The 23,938-nt window shown below is 51.3% G+C and overlaps 1 protein-coding gene across 6 annotated transcripts in view; it reads left to right on the top strand.

Annotated features, from left to right (window-relative positions):
* Positions 1-3,137: 3,137 nt before the first annotated feature.
* Positions 3,138-23,938, top strand: part of NFATC1 (nuclear factor of activated T cells 1) — a 110,638-nt gene continuing 89,837 nt past the window's right edge. For 5 of the 6 annotated variants that reach the window (XM_039549341.1, XM_039549343.1, XM_039549345.1 and 2 more), the window contains exons 1-3: positions 3,138-3,285; positions 12,151-13,249; positions 22,252-22,411. In XM_039549341.1, the coding sequence (XP_039405275.1) occupies positions 3,153-3,285; positions 12,151-13,249; positions 22,252-22,411 (1,392 nt within the window). In that variant the 5' untranslated portion in view covers positions 3,138-3,152. Of the gene's footprint in view, positions 3,286-7,233; positions 7,357-12,150; positions 13,250-22,251; positions 22,412-23,938 lie in introns of those variants that run through there. The other variant, XM_039549342.1, reaches the window with a different exon arrangement.

Consider the following 23,938-nt stretch of genomic DNA (forward strand, 5'->3'; position numbering starts at 1 on the left):
TGTGGATGGAGAGTGACTGCCCAGGGAGCCCGTACAGCTCTCTGTAGCAGACATGGACTGTGAGAAGAGAAGGCCCAGCGGAAGCATTCCTGTGGAAAGCCGGAGAAGGCTGGCTGCATGGAAGTGATGGGGGGAGACATATCCAGGCACAGCACTGGTGACAAGGGAAGATTTCTAACTGGGGTGCATGCCTGTACAGCCCTGTGTGGAGCAGAGCCTGCTGAGGTCCCACCAGTTCTGCTGGGATTTACCCATGAGGGATTAGGACTGGTCAGTGAGGGACTAGACTTGGACAGCAGAAGCCCTGTGTCTGGTCATAGTGCCCAAACTGGCATGCAGTGATACCCACACGGGGAAAAGAAGGCTAATGGGGAGTGAGGCAGCAGTAGCAGCCACATCTCCCTGTTGTCCACTGCTGACCTCTCCCACATGTGGGCTGTGGTGGTCAGCATGTCATGCCGTGGCCCACGGAGATGCTTGGAAGGAAGCTAAATGGGGAGACCTGCCTCTTACATCTTTCCTAGGAGGTGAAGAAGCCCTACAGAATCATCAGCCCTGCCTCAAAAGTCAAGGGGGAGGCCAGTACTGGTCCCTGCTAACTCATCACCAGAGGTCACTGAAAATTACTCCAAATACTTCCGTAACTTTTTCTTTTTCTTCACTTTTTATCTTGTTTTAACATCTGTTGAAAGAAAACGTCTTAAAGTTCAAAATAATGAAGGCCAATGGTGGCCGTAGCACTTAGAGGCAGGATTTAGGCGGGAGATGTAGGGAAGCAAAGCATACAGGATCAGCCGGCGTGTGAGCCTCGGTGGCAGCACAGGACGAGATCTGGCATCGGGGACGTGGCTTTTAGAAACGCCAGGGCGCGTTTGCTACAATGATCCACTGAAACAACAGCCGTCTAAAAATAAGGTTGTTTTCTGTACTAAGCTCCTTTTAACTTCGTTAGTCATCACCGGCTCCCAAAATAAGCTCCGTGTAACAGTCTCTCCTAGTAGCGGCTGTAAACAAACTCGGGGAGGCGGGAGAGAGGCGCAGGGCCGAGGGAAGTGGAGGCGGGGCGGCCCCGGGGCGGCCCCACGGGGCTGCGGGGGCGGCGGGGCCGCGACCAGGGCCGGGAGCGGCGCGGCGGGGCCGGGGCGGGGGTCGGGGGGCGGCAGCGGGGCCCGCGCTGCGCCGCCGCCGCCGGCTGCCCGCGCCGGCTGGCGGGGCCTTGGAGCGGCGCCACGGTGGTCCGGGCAACGGCATTAAACAGGAGGAAACAGACGGGGGATTCCGTCATTTCGGCGGGGAGCAGAGGGGGGCGGCAGGAAAGGAGAGTCCCGCCGAGAGCAGCGCGGCTCTCGCCCGCCCCCGCCCCAGCCTCCCGGGAAGCAGCCGGGATCTCCCCCCCGCCCGGCAGCCCCGGCAGCCGCCCCGGTGGGCCCGGAGCACCGCGGCCCCCCCGAGCACCGCCCCGGGGCCGCCCCGTCGCGGGGGCGGAGGGGGGCGCTCCGTCAGCGCCGCCCCGCGCCCTCCCCGCGGCGCCCCCTGGCGGCGACCTGGGGTCGCGCTGCTCAGCGTGCGCCACGTCCGGGCGGGCCGCGCCGGGTGCCTGGGGAGGCGGGAGGCCGGGAGAGGAGCCGTGGGGTGTGAGGGCTTTCCCCCTCTGCTTTCCCATTCAGTTTTCATTGAAAGAAAAGTGTCGCCCTTTTGGTTTAGGTTTTGGAGTTTCCCCGCCCGACGGAACGGCCGAGGTCGGTGGAGGGTGCTGCGCTCCTCGCCGGGCGCTCTCCTTGGTGGGCACCGTCTTCCACCGCTGTTAAGTGGAGGAGCTCGCCCCGAAGGACCGGCCGCGGGCTCCCCTTCCCCAGAAGCAGATAGGATTTCCTTTATACCGGGTTTATTCCCAACCACACATGGGTGTCAAGCACTAGATTTATGATTCTTTTTTTTTTCTTCGCACACCAGATATGCTCAAAACCACCCTAACTCCCCGCACGCCGTCGTCCCATTCCAGCAGTTTGGTCCCCTCCTGCCAGCTGTGGGGGCAGAGGGAGGACGGAGCGGGAGCGGGGGGCGAGAGGAGCGGAGCTGGAGCGGGGGCGGCGCGGCCCGGGTATCACGGCCGCGTCGGGGGCCGGGACGGGGCATCCCTGAGATGGGAGGTGGGAGGAAGAGTCGCTATGGGATGGAAATCTCCTTCTCCCCACTACGAAGTGATGAGACACAACTGTGTTGCTGAGATATTTACAGAATAATAAGAAATAATAATAATAAATCTGGAGAGACTGAAACCGAGTCCGTGGGTCTGTTAGTAATTTAGCAGAATGGGATTTTCCTTTCTCTCGCCTGCCAGTTGATGCTCTTTTCCAAATTTCCACAGCGGGGGAAGCCTGCGATTTTTTACATAATGATTTCAGCATGCGAGGCTGCCTCGCCTTTTTTTCTTTTTTTTCCCCCCTCTCTCTGCCTGCCTCTTTCGCTCCCTGGTCTCCCTTCTTTCCCCACCTTCACTTTGCGACCCCGGCGCGCCGCCCGTTCTCCCGCAGGAGGGCACCCGGCTCCCGCAGGCTGAGGGGACCCCGCGGGCGGTGGCGGCGGGGCCGGGGCCGGGGCCGGGCGGGCGCCGTGCCCCGCGGAGGGGCGGGCGGCCGGGGCCCGTCGGTGCCCGCCGGTGCCCGCCTCCCGCTGGCCGCCCGCCGGCGGCGAGGCCGGGGCCCGGCTGACATCACGGGGCCGGGGCGGGGAGAGGGGCCGGGAGGGGAAGGGAGGTGGGGGGGTGTTTTCCAGCTTTAAAAAGGCGGCGCCGGGCGCGCAGCCCTGCGTCAGAGCGAGACTTCCCCGCTCCGCACACTCACTGCCCCCGTCCCCCTCCTGCGGGTCTCCGCGGGCGGCAGCGCCTGCCGCCCCGTCCCGTCGCCTCAGCGCGGGCAGTGCTTCCGAAGTCCCCACGCACACCCGCCCTCCTCTCCATGCCCCGTCCCCGGGGGGGCGGCGGCGGCGAGCTCCTGTGCCTCCGCGGGCGCGGCTACCACGCCGGGGGCGGCGCGGCCCCGGTCACCGGGTCGTGAAGGCGGGCGGGGGGGGCGCGGGACAGGCGGGACAGGCGACGAGGGGCCGGCAGTGGCCCAGGGCGCGGCTCCGGGCTCCGCCGCCCCGCCGGGTGGATGCCAAGCGCTGCCCCGCCGGCCGCCGCCGCGCCGCCGTCGCGGGACCCATCCAGCGGGAGAGAGAGGCCGGCGGCGGCCCCGCAGGACGGCGCCCGCCCGCTCGGCAGCACCATGAAGGCGGCGGAGGAAGGTAACTGGCGGCGCTGCGGGGGGCGGAGGGCGGGCGGGCGGGCAGCGGTGTCCCCCGGTGTTTCCTCGCGGCGGCCCAGAGGTTCGCCGGCGGCCGCTTGCCAATAGGTGTCTCTTTCGCCTCTCGCACGGCGCCGCCGCGGCCGCGCCGCTGCTCCCGGCCGCTTCCCGCCGGCCCTGGGCCCGGGCCCGCTCCCGGCGAGGGCGTCTGGGATCCGGTCAGTGGGACACGCTTGGGGATTCCCTCCCCATCCTGGGGTTTGATCTAGGGGAGGTCAGTAAACAGCCCACCACTGCAGCCAACGCACGCTCCTGGGAAAAGGAAGGAGTCCCGGGCAGTGCCAGGCGCTGTACCGGCGCTCCCGGCACACGGAGACAGGCGGGCACGCCGCGGCCGGGCTGCGGGGCTCTGCCGCTCCGCGTACCCCGCGCCCCCCCGGGCGGGCGCCCTGCCGCCGCCGGCCCGTCTACGGGGAAGCGCTTGCCCCGCTATCCCAGCTCTGAATCGCGGCTTCATTCTCTGCCCCTGCTGCGAAAAGTGCCCTGAAAACACAGAGGCAAAGTTTCTAGAGAGACAGATGGTGGGCGCGGGGCTCGGGACGCGCGCAGCTCCTCTGGGCTGAACTTGGCCCTGCCAGGGGTAGCGTCTGGCTGGTGAGGGGATCGACTTCACCCTCCCGTCTTGCCAATCGGGACGCTGTTCTTCCCCCGGAGCATCGCTATCCAGCACCGCTCTGCCTATCGCCGAAACTTTCGCACCGCGTCGCTCCTTACGGCGCCTTTCGGCCCCGGCAGCGGGACCCCGGGGGCATCCCCGCCGGGCATCTCCTCCGCGCCGCGGCAGGTGCGGGGCAGCTCCCGGCTCCCCGCTGCGGGCTCGGCGGCTGCCCTGTCCCGTGCTCCCTCCTCCCCTCCCGGCTGGTCCCCGGCTCCCAAGTTTCCTCCCTGTCCGGTGGTGCCGCCGCGTTGCAGAGGCTGCTGCTGAGGCTCGAGCAGGGCGCAACGAGCCCGCACGTCCCGGCCAGAGAAAGTTGTGAGGAAGCGAAGCGGGAGGCTCATCTATGTCCACCGCGTTCATTCCGCAGCGTGGGACAACGGGACTCCATTCCCCGGGCTTTTCCCCGGAAACCTGGAAGGGAGCTCAAGACCCATGTCTTTTAAAAATTTTTTTTTAATTTATTTTTATTTTTACATAGCTATTTTCACCCCAGGAGTTCATTGCAGTTGACGAGATTCTGCCAGGGCAAAAGCTACAAGCGGAGCTCTGACTGTGGCTCCGCTTGTGAAGCATGGAGAGCCTTTTAGGATGGAAAGGATGGAAGCTAATTACACTGTATTTAATAGAAGTGGCTGGCATGCCAGTCGCACGCTCGGACATCCGTGGGCTGCACGCACGGCGCTTCCAATGCCCTGGGCTCCAAGGGCACTGAATACACCCACTTGTAAAAACTACATCCAGAGGCAGCTGACACAGAAAGCGTTCTGCAGCTTCTTGTAAAGGGAAAAAAAAATCCCCCCTCTTTATTTCTGTGGCATTTCTGATACCTATGTTAAAATGCACCAACCCTCGTCGATAGTTCTCTTCCATGGTAGTGTATTTTGTAAGGGATTAAGAAAATAAGTCCAGCCAGAAAGCGTGACCCAATCCAGGAAACACGTAGGGGAGCCCTGCGTGTCAGGATTGCTGCCTGCAAATTAAGGTGCCACTTGATTGCCAAACTACGACAGTCAAAGAAAATACTTTATTTCTTGCTTAGTCTGGGAAGAAATTCGCAAAGAGTCCCAGTGGGAGGACCTCGCTTTTTTCTTTGTGTGGTAGCGAGGTGTGGAGTCCTTTACCTTTGAAAATGCCAGTGGTTATACCAGGTTTAATGCCATGGACAAGTTAAATTCCCCTTCAGCCTGGGGGGCTGCAGCTGGAGCAGACTGTCTGATGCATCCCCTGTTGAACCTGCTTTATGGAGTTAGAACAACTCCAGTTAACTCCAAGGAGAGGCTGGGTGGGCAGCGGCTGAGCTGGTGGATCGGTCCGTGGGTCGTGCAAGGGTGGCTGGTGACACGGAAATGGCCTTGCGGGGTGTACCGCCCTCCCCATCGCTCCTTCCCTTTTCCTCCGTTTAATGATACTGTTTCAAACTGGGCTATTAACGGGAGGGTCACTGTTACTCTGGCCCCACATGGGATATCACTTCGTTTCTAACCTTTCCATGACACATCTTTCCTATTTCTCCAAGGGAAGGGTGCCAATCGAAATATTTCATTGACAGCACTAATATTGATGTCAGTGGCAAATCAAGCCGTCCGTAAATAGTGTGGGACAGTTTACCCACCTTGCAGGTACCACATGCGGGAGAGGCGAAGGATCGAGGGCAGCAGGTACTTGGGAGCTTCTCCTCGCCTCCCCGCCGGAGCAGAGATGGGCAGAGCGGCGGCAGGGGGGTGACACTGGTGGTGGCTGGGGCGAGGTGGCTGTCCCGCCTGTAGGCCCTGGGCAAAGGGGCGGGAGCACATCCGTACCCACCGCTGGGGCAAGGGCTGGGGGACGTGCACGAGTGAAGCGGGACGCTCGTCCCTGCGGCGCGGCGACTCTCCCCAGCCGGGGCGGGCCGCCCGTGGCCTGCTCCGGCATCCCGGGGCGAGCACGGTCGGGGCAGGCGCAGGGGGAGGGGTTCCCCTGTAGCCAAGGCCTTTAGCACACTCGGGTGACTCAAGCCCGGCACTTCGGCACTCATGGGCCCTCCGGGGCAAAGCCCAGCTCGGCTCCTGCGAGAGCCCAGCCTGCAGCGAGGCTCGTCCCGGCGAGGAGGGAGAAAAGTATAATGGGCTCAGATGGAAAAAAATTGTGTTTTCCTGGCACTTTCTGATGGAGATTTCAATCGCAAGCCTGGAAAATGGTATTCCCTGAGTTTATAACAGAATACTATTTCCATAACTGCTTAAAAAAAACTGTTCCTTTTGAAATCTGGCCTGAAGCTTCGGCAACTCAGGAGCCGAGCCGAGCTGCTGGGGCGGGTGCTCCTTTGCCTGGCGGGGACCTTTAGACCGGCCGGTGTAACATGACTGGAAAGCACCTCGAAATATAAAGAAAGGCTTAATTTGCTTTTTCCCTAATTTTATCCTGTACGACCGGAAAGAGGGTCAGGCCGGGCAGAACCGTGCCCACACCGCCACCGGAGCCCTTTGCAGGCGCCCTCCCGGTGTGTGGCGGCGGCCCGGAGAGGACCTTTCCCTCCCCGGCACACGGAGGCGGCCGGCAGCGTTCCGAGCCCCGCTTTACTGCGCTTTTTATAGCATCTGGCACTAGTGGGTGCTGCGACTAAGTGAAATAAATAATAAATAAATGAAAGCGGAGCCTCCTGCCTCACAGACGCGGCGTGGTGGGCACCCACGTAAGAAACCTTACCAGCCCTCAGCGAAGAGGGGACACGCCGGTGTCGCCCCTGAATGGGCTGAGTAGCCCTCTCTCCCCACTTCCCTCCCGCCGGAGCGCGGAAAGAGCCGCTCCGGCCCCCCGCCGTTACCGCCGGTCGGGAGCAGGTGAAGTCCTGCTCCCCGCCCACCCCCGGGCTCCCCATCCCGCCCACGGCGAGCCCTCGGCGGTCTGGGGTCTCCCCCGCTGCCGGGTTCCCCTGCTGGGGCGAGGGCTGCCCGCGGTGCACGAGCTGCGCTGCAGGGGCAGAGCCCCGGCGGGAGGTACGGGGGAGGCCGGGCACCGCGGTTGTTTGCATCGACCCGGAAACATCAACAGCGGGCGGGAGGGCGGATCGGAGGCGGCGGCAGCGGCGGCGGCAGCGAGACAGGCCGCCCGTCGGGGCCGAGGTCACGTTACCGAGCGCAGCAGGGGCCGACGTCCCACGCCGCGCCGGGGCTCCGCGCAGCCCGGCCCGCCGGCAGCAGGTGTCCGGGCGTGACGAGGCGAGCCCGACGGGGCGGGCCGGGGCTGCGCCACCGCCGCTGCCAGGGTGCCGGAGCGTGGCGGGGGTCGCGGCGGGAGCCATGACGGGCGTGGAGGCCGAGCAGGAGTTTGACTTCGATTTCCTCTTCGAGTTCAAGCACAGCGATGAGGGTGGAGGTGGGTCGCGGCGGGGCGGCCGGGGCACCTCCGGGGGTGCTGGCGGCGGGATGCTGCGGGGCGCGCTCCTTGCGCTGCGCCGTTCGGGAGGGGGAAAGGCTACCTCCCCTCGCGGGGAGCGGGGCGGGGGAGCCGGCAGTCCCGTCCGGACAGGTCGGCCCGGCCTCGGGTGGCGCTTGTCGCCAGAGCCGCGCCGGGAAGCTGCGAGCGGGGCCGCGGTGACCGGGATAGAGTCCTGCCCGGGCGGCCGGCGCTCATCTGGCGCGGTCCTGGCAGCAGCTGAACCAGGCGCAAGGGGAGACGACCCGGGAGGCCGCCGGTGCAGAGTTTTTAGAAGTCTGGAGTTGTTTGAGATGTGCGGACCCCCTCGCTGGCCGCTCGCACGGCTTTCCCCGCTGTCTTTGTGTCTTGCCCGTGACAGAGGTTGCCCCGCTGAAAACTTCAGCCCCCTTTCCCCATCTCCCCGTGAGCCGGGCATAGGCTCAGGGTTTAGCTTGAAGGTCATCTGCAAATAAAAATAACGGGCGTGAATTTGTCACGGGTCACAACTGTTCCCAACTCTGGTGACTCGGTCCGGCTGTCTGTTTTATGACTTTTAGCAATACTTGAGGTGGAAATGAGGCGAACAAGCCTGGAACTGGCGGAAGAGAGGAGGTTGCCGCTTCCTGGTGCGTGGTTAACTCGTTGCGCTGTCGGTGATAGCGGGTCACCGTAAAGAGGTCGTGTACAAGTGGATGACTTAACGCTGCCTCAGAGTAGGGCTGTTTGCTATGTGCCTTATCTTTTTGCCTGTAAATTCTAGCAGGTTTCCAAATCCTTGCCTGCCTAATGCAACCTGCCAGGATATGAGTGAAGGTGTTTGCACCTTCCTAGCTCTTCCCAGTTGCCCACCTCTCTGGCACAATGTCAGTGTCCAAATAGTTGTTATGAGCTTCTAATTTTCAGAAGAAGGCAGTTTCAAGAGTTTCACACCAAGCTTTCCAGATTAAAGCTTGTGATTAGACACCTAAGTGTCTAAAGTGGAGGGGCCTAAGCAAAGTAAGTGTCAAAGTCCTAGTCTGAGAAAAGTACCTAACTCTATTACGCAATTTTGAGAGCATGAATTTAAACACAGGCATAGATGTGGCTTCATCTTGAGCAATGTAAGACAGCCCTCATCTTCTCTGAAGACCCTACAGACTGCAGGTGTTCAGCATTCCTATTTAAAGTAAATATAAAACGGTGGTGCCCAGTGCCTTGCAGGATCAGCCCATTAATGAAAGGAATAAAGCTTGCTTGCTGTGAAATTAACTAGAGGAAAAAAGGAGTTTTTTAACTGCTACAAAGGGAAATGTAATATATGGAGGTGTGCTCACAACTCAAAAGGGTCCAATTTCTTGTCCTAGTTGTACTTAAGTGTGGATTTGTTGGAACTGTTACAAACCTGCTGATCTATCTGATACTGGGGTTTGGCTCAGGATTTTAGAATACACTATTAAAAGTGTCTTGGTAGTCAGTACACTGGTCCTGGATGCCTCTGTGAATCACAGTCATAACAGTGATGCCATGGCAAAGCATTACCTGCCTTTCATCCCCGTCAGGACTGTCAAAATATCCTACACAGCTGCATTACGTGATGCAGCATTTTATTTCTGCCTGTCTCATTCACCCTGGTGAGGAAAACATCAGCATGTTATAAATGCCGGCTATGGATGTGTGTTTGATGAATTTTGTAAATATGGAAGTTTTGGAGAATGAGCTTTTTGAGAAATTGTAGCTGGTGGTTTTTAGCTCACAAACCAAGGGCTCTATCCTGTTCCTAGTTCTGGCTTTGAGGCTTTTATATTTGGTGGACATATTTTCTACATGCTGCCTGTAGTTTTAGGATACCTAAATATGCTTGGAGGGCTTTGGATCTTGCATCTTTCTATTTTGAGTACTATTGTATGAGTTGTATGATGTGATTTTTCTTGGCCCTTTAAAAGTTGGCTTTAAAAAAATGCATAATAGTTCTAAAAGTGGCTATTCCTTGCCATGTGGATTAGGGAACTTGTTGCTCATAGCACTTGAGCCTGTCTTTTAATAATTTGTTTTTAACTGGATTCCAAAGGCTCATCTGAGCTTTATATTGCCTATTCAGCCTGGGCTGCAGATCTCCAGCAGACTGCAGTGTTTGAATTTCACCCTAGTCATGCATTAGAATTTAAGTGAACTGCTGGGCTCACAGTACTTACCCCTGTTATTTTGTTTGTTTACTTATTTATTTTTAATACAAGATCTAAAAGCACTGATTTTGCAGTCAGCAGAGGCAAAGCCCGCTTGGTGGGTGCAGAGCTGCGGCAGCCTACTGAGCCCCTGGTCCCCTGCCTGGGCTGTCTGGCTGCATGGTGGGGACTGGCTGGAAAGCGATTCCCAGCTGTGCTATGTCACCAGTGCCTTCCAGCTATATGCCAGACCAGGAGGCTGTGGAAGAGTATGTGGAAGAAGAGCATAGCCAGTGTCCCAGCAGCAGTGTGGCGCCATGGACATCACCTTCTTCTGGAGCTGGAAGAAGCAGTGAAGGGGCTGAAGCTGCCCTGAAGGCGCTACTGTAGACCCTTTCTCTGAGCTAATTTCTGAAACAGATAAGGTCTTACCACTGTTGTACGAAGGGCAGGAGGGGAGTGGTGGTGGTTGTAGTGACACCAGGTGGTACGGCCAAGTGGCAGGGCAGCAACAAAAGGGAACTGATTTTGGAAGGAGGGGATTCTGATCCCCCAGGCAGATCTACACCTCCATGTGACCAATGCAGTTGGATTTTGTCAAGTAGCACCTCTTTTGCTGTATTTCCTGCCTGCCTGGTTGTTTGAATAGAGCGTGAAGCTGCAGCAATGTTTTGAATAATCCAGTGTTATTTGTGGCACACTGCAGTGTAATTTAGTGACCCTTCCTCAGCAAATGGCCAGTATCTGAGGGCAGACTAGAGAGCGAGTTCAAAAGGTGTTGTTGCTCATCATTCCTGACCGTTACCTGCCATGACATACATCAGCTGGAGCTGCTGTGAAGCTGCCACGGCACATTAATTTTTCCTAAGTACCGTTTGCCTTGGAGTTGTTGCCAATGAGAAAGGTGAGCATGGGATCACAGGTGGATGACACCAGAGAGGGCTGAGCTGATAAACAAGAGAAAGAGAATAGCTGGCTGTGCTGGTTACCAGCTCAGAGGCTCGTTTGCATTTGCAGAGCTCCCTGGTCGCCTCGGGAGTAGCAGCTGCAGTAATTAATACAGCTTTTCCATATCATCCGAGGGAAGGTGCGCAAGGTGACTGCCAAGGGATCTTGCCTCCTGGGATGGAAAGGGACAGGTTTCCCATGTGGACTGGCTGTGGCCACAGGGGATGTAGCGTTTCCCTCTGTCCTGCAGAAAAGTGATGCTGTTGCCATAATAAACCTTGGGGAAGGCTGATGCACTGCAAGCACATCTTGGGGCTGGAGCTGGGTGCATCTTGGGGCTGGAGCTGGGTGCATTTCCAGACTGCTGAGAAGAACCTGTACCCAGACTCAGAGTTCAGTGGTCATTGTCCCTGATACAAAGGTTTTGCTCTCTTTTCCCAGTAAAGTAAGAGATACTGGCATAAGGGCTTGCATGTCTGGCTCATGTGTCCTGGTGACACAGAGCCTCCCTATTTTGGAAAGACTAGAGATGGTGATTCCTCATCCCACCACAGCTCAGAGCACCAGGGCCATGTTGTCCTTGGTTGAGGGCTGCCCATCTCCCCCATGGGCAGTCCACTGATATCTCTGGCTGGCAAAAAGAGTCACATATGCATCCCTGGAACGGGGGAGCAGAGCTGAAGGAGTCCCTTCAGCAGGCAGACAGTGAGGCGAGGCAGAGATGATCCCGTGTGGACCAGCTTTGAGACGCTGGCTCCTGTAGTGCAGCAGGGATGGAGGCATGTGAAGGGCACGTTGTTCCCTGCGCTCAGTCAGGGAGCCCATTGGCACAAGGCTGTGAAGTGATCTGTTACCTTCCAGGTTTTCCACAGTGGCTGTGCAACTCTGCTCTTGCTTGTGTACACCCGGCACTGTTAAATGGTTGGAGAGCTGTCCCAGAGCACGCTGCTGGCAGCGCTTGATGTGGTATGCGCAATAACCAGCAATTTCAGTGGAATTTCAGCTGTTGCTGAGTAGTGAGACATCCATGTTTATCCTTCACCTGGCCTCTGCCAGTTGGGCTGGAGGATAAGTGGTCCCAGAAACCAGAGCAGGTCAATAGATCCATCTTTTTCCAAAATCCTAGTTAACTGGAACCAGTTGGAAACTTGCTGTAATGGAAATTTCAGTTGTGTATAATTTTTTTAACAGAATGCAATTGATCTTGTTCTTTGCGTTAGTCTGCCTCCACTTTTTTTTTTGTCCAGTGTTTTTTGTGTATTCCAACTTTTCAGGGAGGGAATTAGGCTCACTTATGTAAAAACACATCTCTTTAGTTGCATCTCTGAGTGCTGCAGTCTCCTGGAATCCTGAAACAGTGTTGTTTGAAGACGCAATTTTTTGCTCTGAAGGTTCACCTAAGAAGCATGTACTCAAGACCAACTCTGTGTACATCCTCCATCCCAAGATATCTTGTCTTGTGCTGTTCAGTTAGTGGCATTTTCAAGGATGCTAGTCTGCAGCCTCTCCCCCCGCATGGCACACCTGTGGGCTGGGTTGTTAAGGAGAGCTGTGCTTTTGTGTGTTGTGCCATGTCCCTCCATTTCAGCTGGGTATGTTACTAAGTGAGTATTATTTGTGCAGCACCTCATGTCATTCTTCGTTGTTTGTTTGTTTCTTCCAGAACACTATAATTATGCATCTTCAAATGTAAGTGCTGGCTTGCCTCTAAATGTGGCACATTCCTCATTGTCAACTCCATGTCATGGCCTGCAGACATCAAATCCCGTCATTTCAGTTGTCCCATCGGCAAACCATCCCTCTGGATATGGAGGACACATTGACAGCGCGGCCTCCGAATACTACCTGCCACCAAACATGAGACCTAATGGAGCTCCAGCACTGGAGAGCCCCAGAATTGAGATCACGTCTTACATGGGATTGCATCATAACAATAACCAGTTTTTCCACGATGAGGTGGAGGAGGCCATCCCTAACACCAAGCGGTCACCTTCCACTGCCACTTTGAACTTGCCAAACATCGAGGCATACAGAGACCCGTCGTGCCTCAGTCCAGCAAGTAGCTTGTCTTCCAGAAGCTGCAACTCTGAAGCGTCTTCCTATGAGTCTAACTACTCGTATCCATACACTTCACCTCAGACCTCTCCGTGGCAATCCCCGTGTGTCTCTCCAAAGACCACCGACGCAGAGGAGGGCTACCAACGCAGCATGGTGGCCTGTACTTTGCTCAGTTCCCCAAGGCACTCTCCATCAACATCTCCTAGAACGAGCATCACAGAGGAGAACTGGCTGGGGGCTCGCAACTCCAGGCCTCCGTCTCCCTGCAACAAGAGGAAGTACAGCCTTAATGGCCGGCAGACCTCCTATTCCCCACACCACTCCCCCACTCCTTCTCCGCAAAACTCACCGCGGGTGAGTGTCACGGATGACACTTGGCTGGGAAACACAAACCAGTACACCAGCTCCGCCATTGTCGCTGCCATCAATGCCCTCACCACTGACAGCACCATCGATATGAATGATGGGATTCCCATCAAGTCGAGGAAGACCGCCATTGATCACACCCCATCCATGACTCTCAAAACTGAACCAGCTGGCGAGGATCATGGGACCATGTCGCCAACTGCTGATTTGTCACCAGAAGACTTCTCCAGCTTTCAGCACATCAGGAAGGGAAACTTCTGCGAGCAGTACCTGTCTGTGCCACAGCATCCCTACCAGTGGGCCAAACCAAAGCCTCTGTCTCCAACATCCTACATGAGGTAAGGAACCCCAACTCAGGGCAATCCCAATAGTATCTTTACTGCATGCTTTTGTTTCCTCCTTCCCTTTTCTGTCTCTGCTTCCTCCCAAATCTGCCCATCCACTCACTCCACTTAACTGTGTCTTGTGACACTGCCTCTGTTGTTGGTGTGGTGTGACCACAAGTAAAGCCTTGAAGGGTAAAAGAGGCTGTTCTAGGAGCTGGCTATGCATAGGTTGTAACCAGTTATCCACTTCCCAGGGGATGAGCCCTAGACTGGGCAGTCTGGAAATGGGACGTTCAGAAGCTCAGGCAGCGGGCCAATTGGGGGCCATGAAACCTGTGGCTTTACTTAAAGTTTATTAAGTCTCAGTATTTTTATATGGTAGGACAAGGATATGGTCTCATTATGGTGACTGTTGCAGGGCCTTTTACATTTATGCTTTATGCACAGTGAATACAAGTTAAGTAAGAATATGGTTCTTTTGTGAATTATTTCAGCTTGTCTGAAATTATTTCAGCTCATCCGGAGGCTGTCTATCAATCTTTTTCTGTCTCTTCAGGACAGTGGTTTTCTGGTTTTTTCCATCTTTCCCACTACTTCTGTTTAAAGAAGAAAACCTAATTTTTCAGCGGATAGTGGTTCAATCTGTTCATCAAATTTATTTATCACAAAAGGGCTCTGGGTAGGAAGCAGCACGGAATAGCCAAAATCTGAGTTACATTCATTGCATTCTCTTTCTGTCTCAGTATACACTTTATTTTGGAGTCTTCTGGAAGCTGTAATATGTAGAAGCATGTGGTTCAGGAAAATAGTTCAGCTTTCCAAGGGTTAGTAGGCTGTTCCCAGTCCCTGGTTTTGATGGTCTCCCCTTTTTCTCCTCTTCCCCAAGCACGCCTGGCTTCTTGCTCTTGACAGTGAAGCTGCCTTTCTCAAAATGAAAGCAGTGAGAATGTAGCTGAAATGTTTCAATTAGCAATGCATTCCCTGGTTCTCAACCTTGTCAGTCTCACCTTTCTTTAGCCAGCACCTCTCTGCCATGTGCTGTCTCCCGAAACTGTGGTGGAATGGTGCATGGCTCTTTGTGTTACAGCACACTCACCTTCCTCATCGTTCTCCTTCTCCTCTGCATTGCCAAGCTCCTTTCAAGACCCTGGCTCAATTTAGCACTGGGAAACGCAACAACCCCTTTGGGTCTGACCACCCAGAGTTAGGCACTCACTGCCTTTCAGAGCTGGGGTGGAGACTTCTAACACCAGGTAAATCCTTCAGAGCCTTCCCATTTACTTAGAAAAAGCCTTTTATGTTCACCCACTGTAGTGCCAAGTAGCCCACGTTCAACAGAGAGGCCGGCCCTTGGCTGTTGTGTCCGGGGCAGCTCTTTGCCGACAACTTCAAGGGCAGGAGTAGGACAGTTTGACCAAACAGGTTTTTATCTTTCCGTTGCAGCAAGCGGCTGTAGGCGCTGTGCCGCGGTCCGTCAGGAGGCACCCGGTGTGCCTGTGCACTAACACAAACAAGAAAGGTGAAGTGCACAGAACGAAGCCCCACTATGTTGTGTATTTAACATTTTTTTCCACTGTTTTGGTCTTGTATAAAATATGTTTCCTGGTTTGCAGTATGTTTCCATGTGATCTCATTAACTCGTGCTCTAGGGCAGTTGGAAGTTACTGTTGAAATGTGATTTTTAAGTTATTTTACCAATCGGATACACTGACAGTGCTTCCTTCCACCAAAAATACCTCTCGTTTTATGTATATGAAAGTGCTGGGCTACTGAACACAGACGTCAACAGGATCACAGCCTACGCAACAGAAACTGTTATTTTAAATCTTTCCAAAAAAATTGGTTAAGAATTTGTCACAATAGAGCTGGATTTTTTTCCTGTTATGTTGCACATCTGTTCTATTTCAAACGCGAGGGCTGGAGGGGTGGATTCCAACAAATAACTCCGGCTCCAAAATCTACCCAGTCATAATGATTTTGAGATAACCAGATTTGATTACCTCCTCTCTCTCTTCCTGAATATGCGGTACAGTTTTCATCAAAAGCCAGCATGCCTTGGAAAATCACTGATGCTTTTCCCTCCCTCTCTTGCATTCTCATCTCTCTGGGAGCAGAAGGGAGCAGGCTCAGGCAGACCATCGGCTGAGTGCTGTCTCCTTTCCCAAGGTTTTATAGTGGGCATCAGTCTAAAAGGGGAACTGCTTTTTGCTGTTGTTTCTAAAATTGATGATGTTTTTAATTTGTCATAATTAAAGTTCAGTCTGCTTTAGGCTTTTCGAATCCTGGAGCAGGGGAGTAATAAGAGTATGTAATGAGAGTCTAATAATGCCTGCCTTAACAGAAATAGAGTGTTTATGTGTTTCGTGAGCTCAGATGCTCAGCCCGGTCCCCAGGCTGTGGGCTCTTTGCTGCATATCTGGGCTCACACTTCTCCCTCCAGACTACGAACATGTGACTGTTCTTGCATGGGACTCGCAGGGGATCACAGGACGGGGTGGGAGGGTAGAGCCTGACCTCGCAGCTGAGGCTTGAGCTGCACAGGTTAACCCAGGACTGGTGGGGATTTGTCTGCAGTCCTTTGGTTGTAGCCCAGGGCCTTGCACCAAATCTTTGGATATAGAAAATACTTAGAGACCAAGCACAGGTTTCAGGAGAAGCATTGGAACAAACCCTGAGGTAACAAGGGGAATCATACCTTTTCTAGATCGAAATGAGTTATCTAAATAACCAGTCTGCCTCAAAAAGTCCTGGAGGTAAATCATGATGCAGAGAGTCAAGAGATGGTCTTTATGAAGCTCTCTTTCAGCTTTTATCTCAAAGATCTTTTTTTATTTTGGTATTTATGCATTGTGCTGTCTCACTCAAATGCAACAAGTTTCTGTCTGGAGTCTCTCTCTTAGAGTTAACACAGCAAATAATTTTAAGAGAACCACTCCACTGGGCAGTTACTGTACAAGCAGGTGATGGTCTGTGTTTCTCAAGCCCTTGCTGTGTCAGTGGTGTTCCTTCTGTGCCGTTTCTCCATCGCTCCTAAGTGCTGTGTAATGCAGAATGTATTGTGGACAAAAATGTCAAAATGGAAGTACAGGACTGGACTTCTGCCCTCGGCTATGGGGGCACTGTTAGGGACTATTTCCAAACTAAAATCCCATTTTTTGTATTCCGTACCTGCTCATAAGCACGTCCTAAATCACCCTGTATCACAGCAAAAAGTATAGGCACTCACCAAAGTGCCATGCTGCTGAGTATCTTGCACATTTTATATGACTTCCTCTTCACCTGCTGTATTTGAGTAAACACAACCTGAAATTTCCTGGAGGCAGTTTCTTACTCTTTGAAAAGTAATGCACTGTAGTTATATCAAGTGTTATCGATTTAATCCAAGGAGTGTGTTGGCCTTTAACACTTGAGTTTGCACTAAAAGCAGTGTTTTTCAGGAGGAAGAGAAATGGTTGGGTTTGTTGGTTGGGCATATGGCATATATGAGGTCTACCACACCAAAAGGAGTTTCCAGGAGTAGACAGGTAAATTTTAAAAGCTCCCTGTGGTGTTTTCTTCCACAGTTTATTTTTTTAACTGTCAAAAGCCACATTTTCTTTAGCTGCAGTCTCTTTTTCAACCTCAACAATATGCATGTATGTTTTTGACCTCAGAGACACATGGTCATGTAGTTTTACATATGGAGACTGAAGTTTTTACCTAGGGAATGTATGGTTGGATACCTGTCTGCAAGTTGCAAAAGCACATTTGACTTTTGTTTGCATCAATGGGCTTTTTTGGGGGTTTTTTGTGGATTTTTGGATTCTACTTTTGGGACTCTGACAGTATTAAACTCAAGCATGCAAAAATTGAGGCCCCAAACCATATGATTTCCGTACAAGCTATGATTTTAAAATGTTGCAGACATTTTTCTTCTTTCTTTTGATTTGTGGACTTTTCAGATGCCTTTGATTTTGCCTTTTTTTTTTTTTTAAGAGGTGTTTTGTTCCAGATCATGAGATAGAGGGCAACCCTACTAGGGAAAAGTTGAGTTTCTCAAGAAATTGGGGTTTTCTGAAGGAGGAAAAAGGCACCAGCAATCTTAAGATGAGAAGAGATAGTCAGCAGTGCAGTAGAACCGGATTTGCTGACCTGTGCATCCATGGCAAGCTTGCGTGTTTATGGCAGGCGAGAGGAAGTTCCTCAGACAAAGCAAAGGCAGGGCTGTCTGGGCAAGACTCAGTGAAGTGGGGACTTGTGGTTGTGTGGCAGTGACCATCTCCTGGGACTCGTTAGTGTTAATTGAGGGGCCAGTGCTGGGATGTGGATGGGGAAGAGCCCGAAATGCTGCTAACCTTTTTCTCTTTTCTGCTATATTCCTGCTGGATAGGGATATTTGGATGCTTTCAACATGTTTCATTTGCCATCATGTAGCAGGGACTTTTGATTACATTCGGTTGCTGTACCATAAGGCTGAAGACTACTTGGAAGGCTGTCTCAGTAAACTGATACATTTTTGTTTGTTTGTTTGATTTAATCTTCCCCAAGCTATCTCCCAACTGTTTTTCAGTTCATTCAAACAACCCTGTGAGCATCTTATTAATGGCCTTCCTCCACCAGCTCATTAACACTCCAGGGTTCTAAATTCAGAACAAGCAGAAATGCAATGCCAGCCACTTATCTCCATTCCTGCAGCAATAGTTTCTTGTCCTTTCTCTAAGCCATCAAATGTGAAACTTCCCATGCAAACCAATCTCTGAGTGTGAATTTTTAGGACAGTAGTGTGAAAGTATTATGTGGGAGAATGACAACGACTCATGTTTTCAGACTTCAGCATGAGCAATTCCAGTGCGCCTCGTGCACTTCACAGAGGAGCTACTTGCTCCACATGCCAGCAAAATACAGCCAAGTCTGAGGTGGGACACAGCATCTATTTTAACAGCTCGCAGCCAGATTGCTCAATTGTCAGACAGGAAATTCAAAAAAAGAGAGAGTAAAATCTGCCCACGTTAAGTCATAGGTGAAATATAAAGCAGGTGTATTTTTCAGACCACAGTCAAGCCTGGTGGACACGTAGCCATCACCGTTGTTTTCTTACTCTTTCAAAATCACACACAGGGATCTTTCATAGGCATCCACTTCAATGTGAGACAAGTAATAAATAATAAATTGTAACCATATTTGCATTTGGTGCAGAGTTGGAGCAGGTTCAAGCTAGCAGCCTGGTAGAAGTTTCAGCAGCCCTGTGGTTTTTCTAGTTTGTGATTTTGTTTCTATAGGAAAACTCCTTGTCATAAAAACATAAGTTTAGCACAGGGCACCCAGTCTCAGCTGTCCTCCTTCTAGGTCACTCACTTTACTTCAGATGCTGAAAGACACTGAGCATCTTCTCCTAGGCAGCTGTCTGGGGTAGATGACTGTGCTGTGGTACTTGGCCAAGAGCAGGGTTAGTCCCAGGGTGAGACTGGCAGTTGTTCTTATACCTTCTTCAGTTTGGGACAAAAAGTGTTTGTGAATCTCTTTTTCAAGTGGCCGTGGGCATCTAATAGCTTAGAAAGCGTAATGGTAATTTAATTCCCAAATGGATAGCAGTCATGTGAAAATGGAGTTTAAAGACCTTTACAAAGTTTAGCAGAAGTTTTTGGCTTTGTTTCCTCCCTGTCTATATTCCAGTGGGCTGCTTAGTATCTTTCTTTTTTTTTTTTTTCTGTTTTTTTGTAACTTGATAAATCTTTCTGCTAAAGACAGAAGTCAGCCAGACTGGATAATCTGTTTTTGATTTAATCATATTGTGTATCTGGTGTATGCAAAATAAATCACTATTCATCTGGTTTTTAATCTGATTTATGTAGGATGGAGTTATATTGAGCCAGTTTTCTACAGCCTAGCACCAGGTTTTGTGAACCTGCCTTGAAGCAACCATACCTCATTACAGCATTTAGGAGGACTGCAGTGAGATTTATTATGGCGCGGAAAGGAACGGGACAGGTTTTCAGCTGGTGGAAAATGCGATCTGAGGGCAAAACACTGATGTGTATTTGATAGGAAGACTTCATGAAGACATTTTATTCCTCTTCTTGACTGCTGTGGTGGGGCTCTTCTCCCCTCCACGTGACACTGGCTTGATGAGGTAGTTTGGGCCTTTTCAAATTGATATTTGCAGCAACCAGATTTGATTTTACCACTACACCATTTGCTCAGTGGCTTTTTCCTTTAACCACGTTTAGCCACAGGAAATTAAGTGCATGATGAAGATAACCTAACATAGGAAATAGCTCTGACAGCCCCAGTCCATGACACTGCTAAATGCATCACTTTGCTTCCTTTATCAGGAAAACTCCCATTAATTGTCAATTTATAATTGGACAGGTGGTGCTTTGGAATTTTGATTATAGATTTCAGGCTAACAGCACACTGTATTTATATTTGCAGGCTTTACTTGAGAACATGAATTTTACAACTTAATTATATTAACATTTTCAGGTGCTGATTTGAAAGGAGTTTGTGTGTTTTTTCTTTGGTTCTATTTTTTTAAAGAGATATCATTAATTACAAAGCTATCACTTCAATGTATCTTAAAAAAACCCCAACCCTCTTCACTTGAGGGCTTCATGCTGTCAGTCAGAGTTGTCCTTTTTAATTAAGTGTTAAAAATTTCTAACCTGATGGATGTTGTGTCCTCAGAAAAAAAAAAAAAATCCATCAAGTGAGAATTTACTTAAAACCAGAAACATCTGTTTAAAAATGTGTGCTGATCATCACCAGGAGAGGCACAGCTGTTTTGCTCTGCTCTTTGTCATTTATCATTAGTCAAATATGCTTCATCCAGAATTTTTTTTCCAGACTAAAATATGTGTATCTAAAGTGCTAGGCAAAGAGCAGTGGCTACATACAATGGCCATTTGTCTGTAATTTTCTGCTGTCTCTTCATTCCTTGTATGAGTGTGTAGTAGTAGAAGAGCTTCCCCTCACCTCCAGGCTGGGCCCTGGGCATTTTGGGGGAGAGGCTTGCACAGGAGCTCAGAAGGTGCAACATCCTGCCTATAGCCGAGGCAGGGGCTTCCATGTGTGGAGTGGCAGAAAGCAAATTCAGGGTTTGTCCCTGGCAGTGGAGAGAGAGTGCCCCCCTGGCTTCTTCTGACTCCAGTTGTTCATGGAAGCTCAGAACCTGCACAGAGACAACGAGTTTCTTTTAGATGAGCTCCCACTTAGAGTGAGCTGGGATGGATACTTCCTCTCTGTTACAGGTCTCCATGTCCTGAGGGCTGGAGAACAGAATAGCTGGAAGTTTGGCAACCTGCCAGTGAGCCGTCCTGGGGTAACAGGAGGTGCCCAGGAAGCAAAAGTGATCCTGGTCCTCACCCAGGATGGGACTTAGTGGCTCCAGCTGACCCCTGTAATGTGTATGGTGTGTGTCCATAGACATGCAAATACATGGCTCAGACTTGTAAACAATGAAGATAATGTAGGAAAACTTAGCACCACCTGAAGTCTCAGCAGTGCATATGCACACAGCCAGTAGCAGATATGAGTTCAATATGCTCATGATACAGGGCTGGGTAAGCACTCACAAAAACCCAAAAGGCAAAGCAAAAAACCTGCCTGTGCTAGTGGTAGAAACCCCGTTCTGCAGTGGAGCCAGCAGGGCTGCCTTGGGGAATGTGAGAGCTGTAATGCCTGAGAAGCGACAAGTGCAGCGAGCTGAATATTTGCAGTATATGCATCCGTTGCGGAAGCTCTTGCACATCCTTTCCTTCTCGGGCAGCTCATTTCAGCCGTGATCCCTGCTTCTCAGACTGTCCTTGCTCCCGGGCTGTAGCAGTGAGGCAAGGATCCAGTAAACCCTCAGTGCCTGGACTCCTTGCAGGCTGGGGAGAGCTGTTGAGCCCTCAGCGTCCTCACCTGCAGGTGGTGGTGGCCCAAGTCCTCTCACAGCACCAGGGAGCCCTGGCCCATGGCAGCTACAAAGGTTTGAGGGACACGATTTTCTGCTTGCTGGTCATCTTCTCCAGGCTGATGGGAGAAGTAACAAAGTTTTACATAAAAGGGCCGGGGAGTGTGTTGCAGTTGTGCTGTTTAACTACTTGTAAAGACTTTTGAACGACACTCAGTGAAGACAATTCACCAAAGAAAAGAATATAGAGTGGACATGAAATTAGTGTTTTAATTGTGAAGCTTATTGCTTCAATTTTAAGATTAGTAAGTCTGTCTCAGGGCTGCTGTTTCTACAGTCCTTGTTTCTTTTCTTTCAAAGCATCAAGTTGGCATTTCTTAGAGGTCTCCCAGCTATTTTCAAGTGTGCTTTTGTACTGGAAGAGGGTTTCTAAGAATGCCTCTTCCCCACCATTGCATGCTGTCGGGCTGCATGATGGTAATGAGTCCTTAGTATTTTAGTTAATTGCAGGGTCAGTACTGAGCCAGAAGAGTGAGCTGTGTTTTCTACAGGCTTGCTCATCACCATCAATAGGATTCATAAGCAAGTTCTGACTTCAGAGCTTGCTCCTTTGCAGTGCGTTAACCCAAAAGAGATCGGCTTTGCTTCACAAGACTCTCAGACATGCTTTGTGTTGGGAGTGAAGCAGGGAAATGGCTTTTTTTCTTCTTTCTACCCCCTGTAAACAGAACAGATTTGTTGAAACCCATTAGATTCATTAAATGCTAAACTAGTTTGGCATTCACTTTAACTGCAGAAATCTTCTTCCTAAAACTCCCCGTGTCTTTCTGCCTACCTTTTTTCTTTTGCTTCAAGAGTTAATATATTAAGATATTTGTAATATGTGTCTTAAAAATTATCGATTTTGGATACAAATCAGATAGCATCTGGTCCAACAGATACGCTCGACCCATAAATCTTCCTAAAATAGCCATTAGCTCCTAAATTACTTATGGCATTATCCTTATTGGTGAAATTTTAACTGTAAGATGGTGAAGGATGAACTCTGAGAAACGGTGTCTAAAGTAATAGTGACGGCCACTTGTGGTTTATGATCACGTACTTGATGTTAATTTTTAATCCGTTTTCCTTTCCATTGCAGCCCATCCCTGCCTGCTCTTGATTGGCAGCTGCCATCTCACTCAGGACCTTACGAACTACGTATCGAAGTGCAGCCGAAATCCCACCACCGAGCTCATTATGAGACAGAAGGCAGTCGAGGGGCTGTGAAGGCATCTGCGGGGGGCCACCCCATTGTGCAGGTACAAAACCATGTAATGAGCAGCACAGGTTGTTTATCTCAGTGCTCTGTGGCGAGCACTGTTTCTTCTCTAAAACCAAAAAGTAATGGGAGATTTTTCCTGTCCTCAGAGATTCCTGCATGTGAGCACACCTTAGAGCATATTTTAAACTGGGTGGACCAAGCCTTTGGTGAAAACAATGCAAGAGCAATACAGGGCGAGTGGATTAGTGCTCTGTCCGTGCAGGACTCAGCGAGTGTTCAGCTAGCAAGTGGTGACCATGGACCTATTTGTGCAATCAGACTCCAGACATGTGGTTTATACTTAAATCAGCTGGGGACATGCCTCAGTACATTTAGTCCTTAACTTGCAGTTGGATCTAATCAGAACTGTGAGTGCGTGTTGGAGTGCAGAGCTGTAGCAGTGATGTAGAAGTATGTCACTGGTTTGGATGTTGCAGTGAGTTCTGAGCTTTTAGAGTTTCTTCTGTTAAGTTCCTAAAACCCTTCCAGCTACTCTGGAAAGCATCTGAGGTCTGAATCTAGTTTCATGAATTCTACCAAGCTCTTTAGTTGCTCTGTATAAAGCTTTTAATTTAACGACACTCTAAACTGACCCTTAATTCGTTTATATGAGTAGTCTCATTCATTTTTAAAGGACTTCGCTCAGGAGTAGGAAGAACAAGATTTGGTTGTTTAAAACAAAAAAAGAAAAAGTAGTGGGAGAAGAGTGGGAGACAGTGCCTGTCCCTCCTCAGCTGCTGCTTTCTCACCCAGCAGTTAAACTCCCAGTGCCACCCGTCAAGGTTGTGACCCTCTGTGCATCAGAGCCCAGGTTTTATTGCTGCCCAGATGCCACAGGACCCGTGGATGCCACGGCACTGCTGCCATGCTTGCACTGCTTGGGCTCATGCCACAAGCCATGCTGCAGGAGCAGTAGCTCGTTGAAAGCCCAGATGGCTCAAGATGATGTACGGACCACACATGCAGGGCTGTGCATGTTTGTTTATTTGCTGTAAACCCCTGTTAGCAAACACATCGTTGGAAGGAATGGTGGGAGGTTGGGATGACACCAGGCAGAGAATGCTGCTGTGTAAATGTGTGCTGCTGCCGCAGCTGGAAAAGGAAAGTGAGGGGAGTTGTCTGCAGCAAACACACTTTAGCTCTGCCAGAACTCATCAGTGACATGGGATTATGAAAGTTGTCTGCTGCAAGTTGAAAGGTTTTAGCAGAACATTTGTGAGTGATATTAAAGAGGGGCTTGTGGCAGACATGCTTGCTGACAATTAAAGCTGCTCTGTTTGTGGCTTGATGCAAGAAAATGCAAATGGGGAGGCATCAATTTGCAATGGCCAGCTTGGCACTTAAAGTTTCTTACGTGCTTTTTGGAAAGACTGAATGTGATGCCAACATTTAATTGGACTAAATGTGTCCAGACATTTCCCCTCTCATCCCCTGTCCCAGTCTGTCAGGAGTGAGCATGCTGCTTCCAAACACAAACAAGTGTCAGAAGAGTGGAGAGGAAATTACAGAAGGGCATGAAGGGAGA

This window comes from Corvus cornix, chromosome 2 (assembly GCF_000738735.6).
Source record: "Corvus cornix cornix isolate S_Up_H32 chromosome 2, ASM73873v5, whole genome shotgun sequence".
NCBI classification, from domain to species: Eukaryota; Metazoa; Chordata; class Aves; order Passeriformes; family Corvidae; genus Corvus; species Corvus cornix.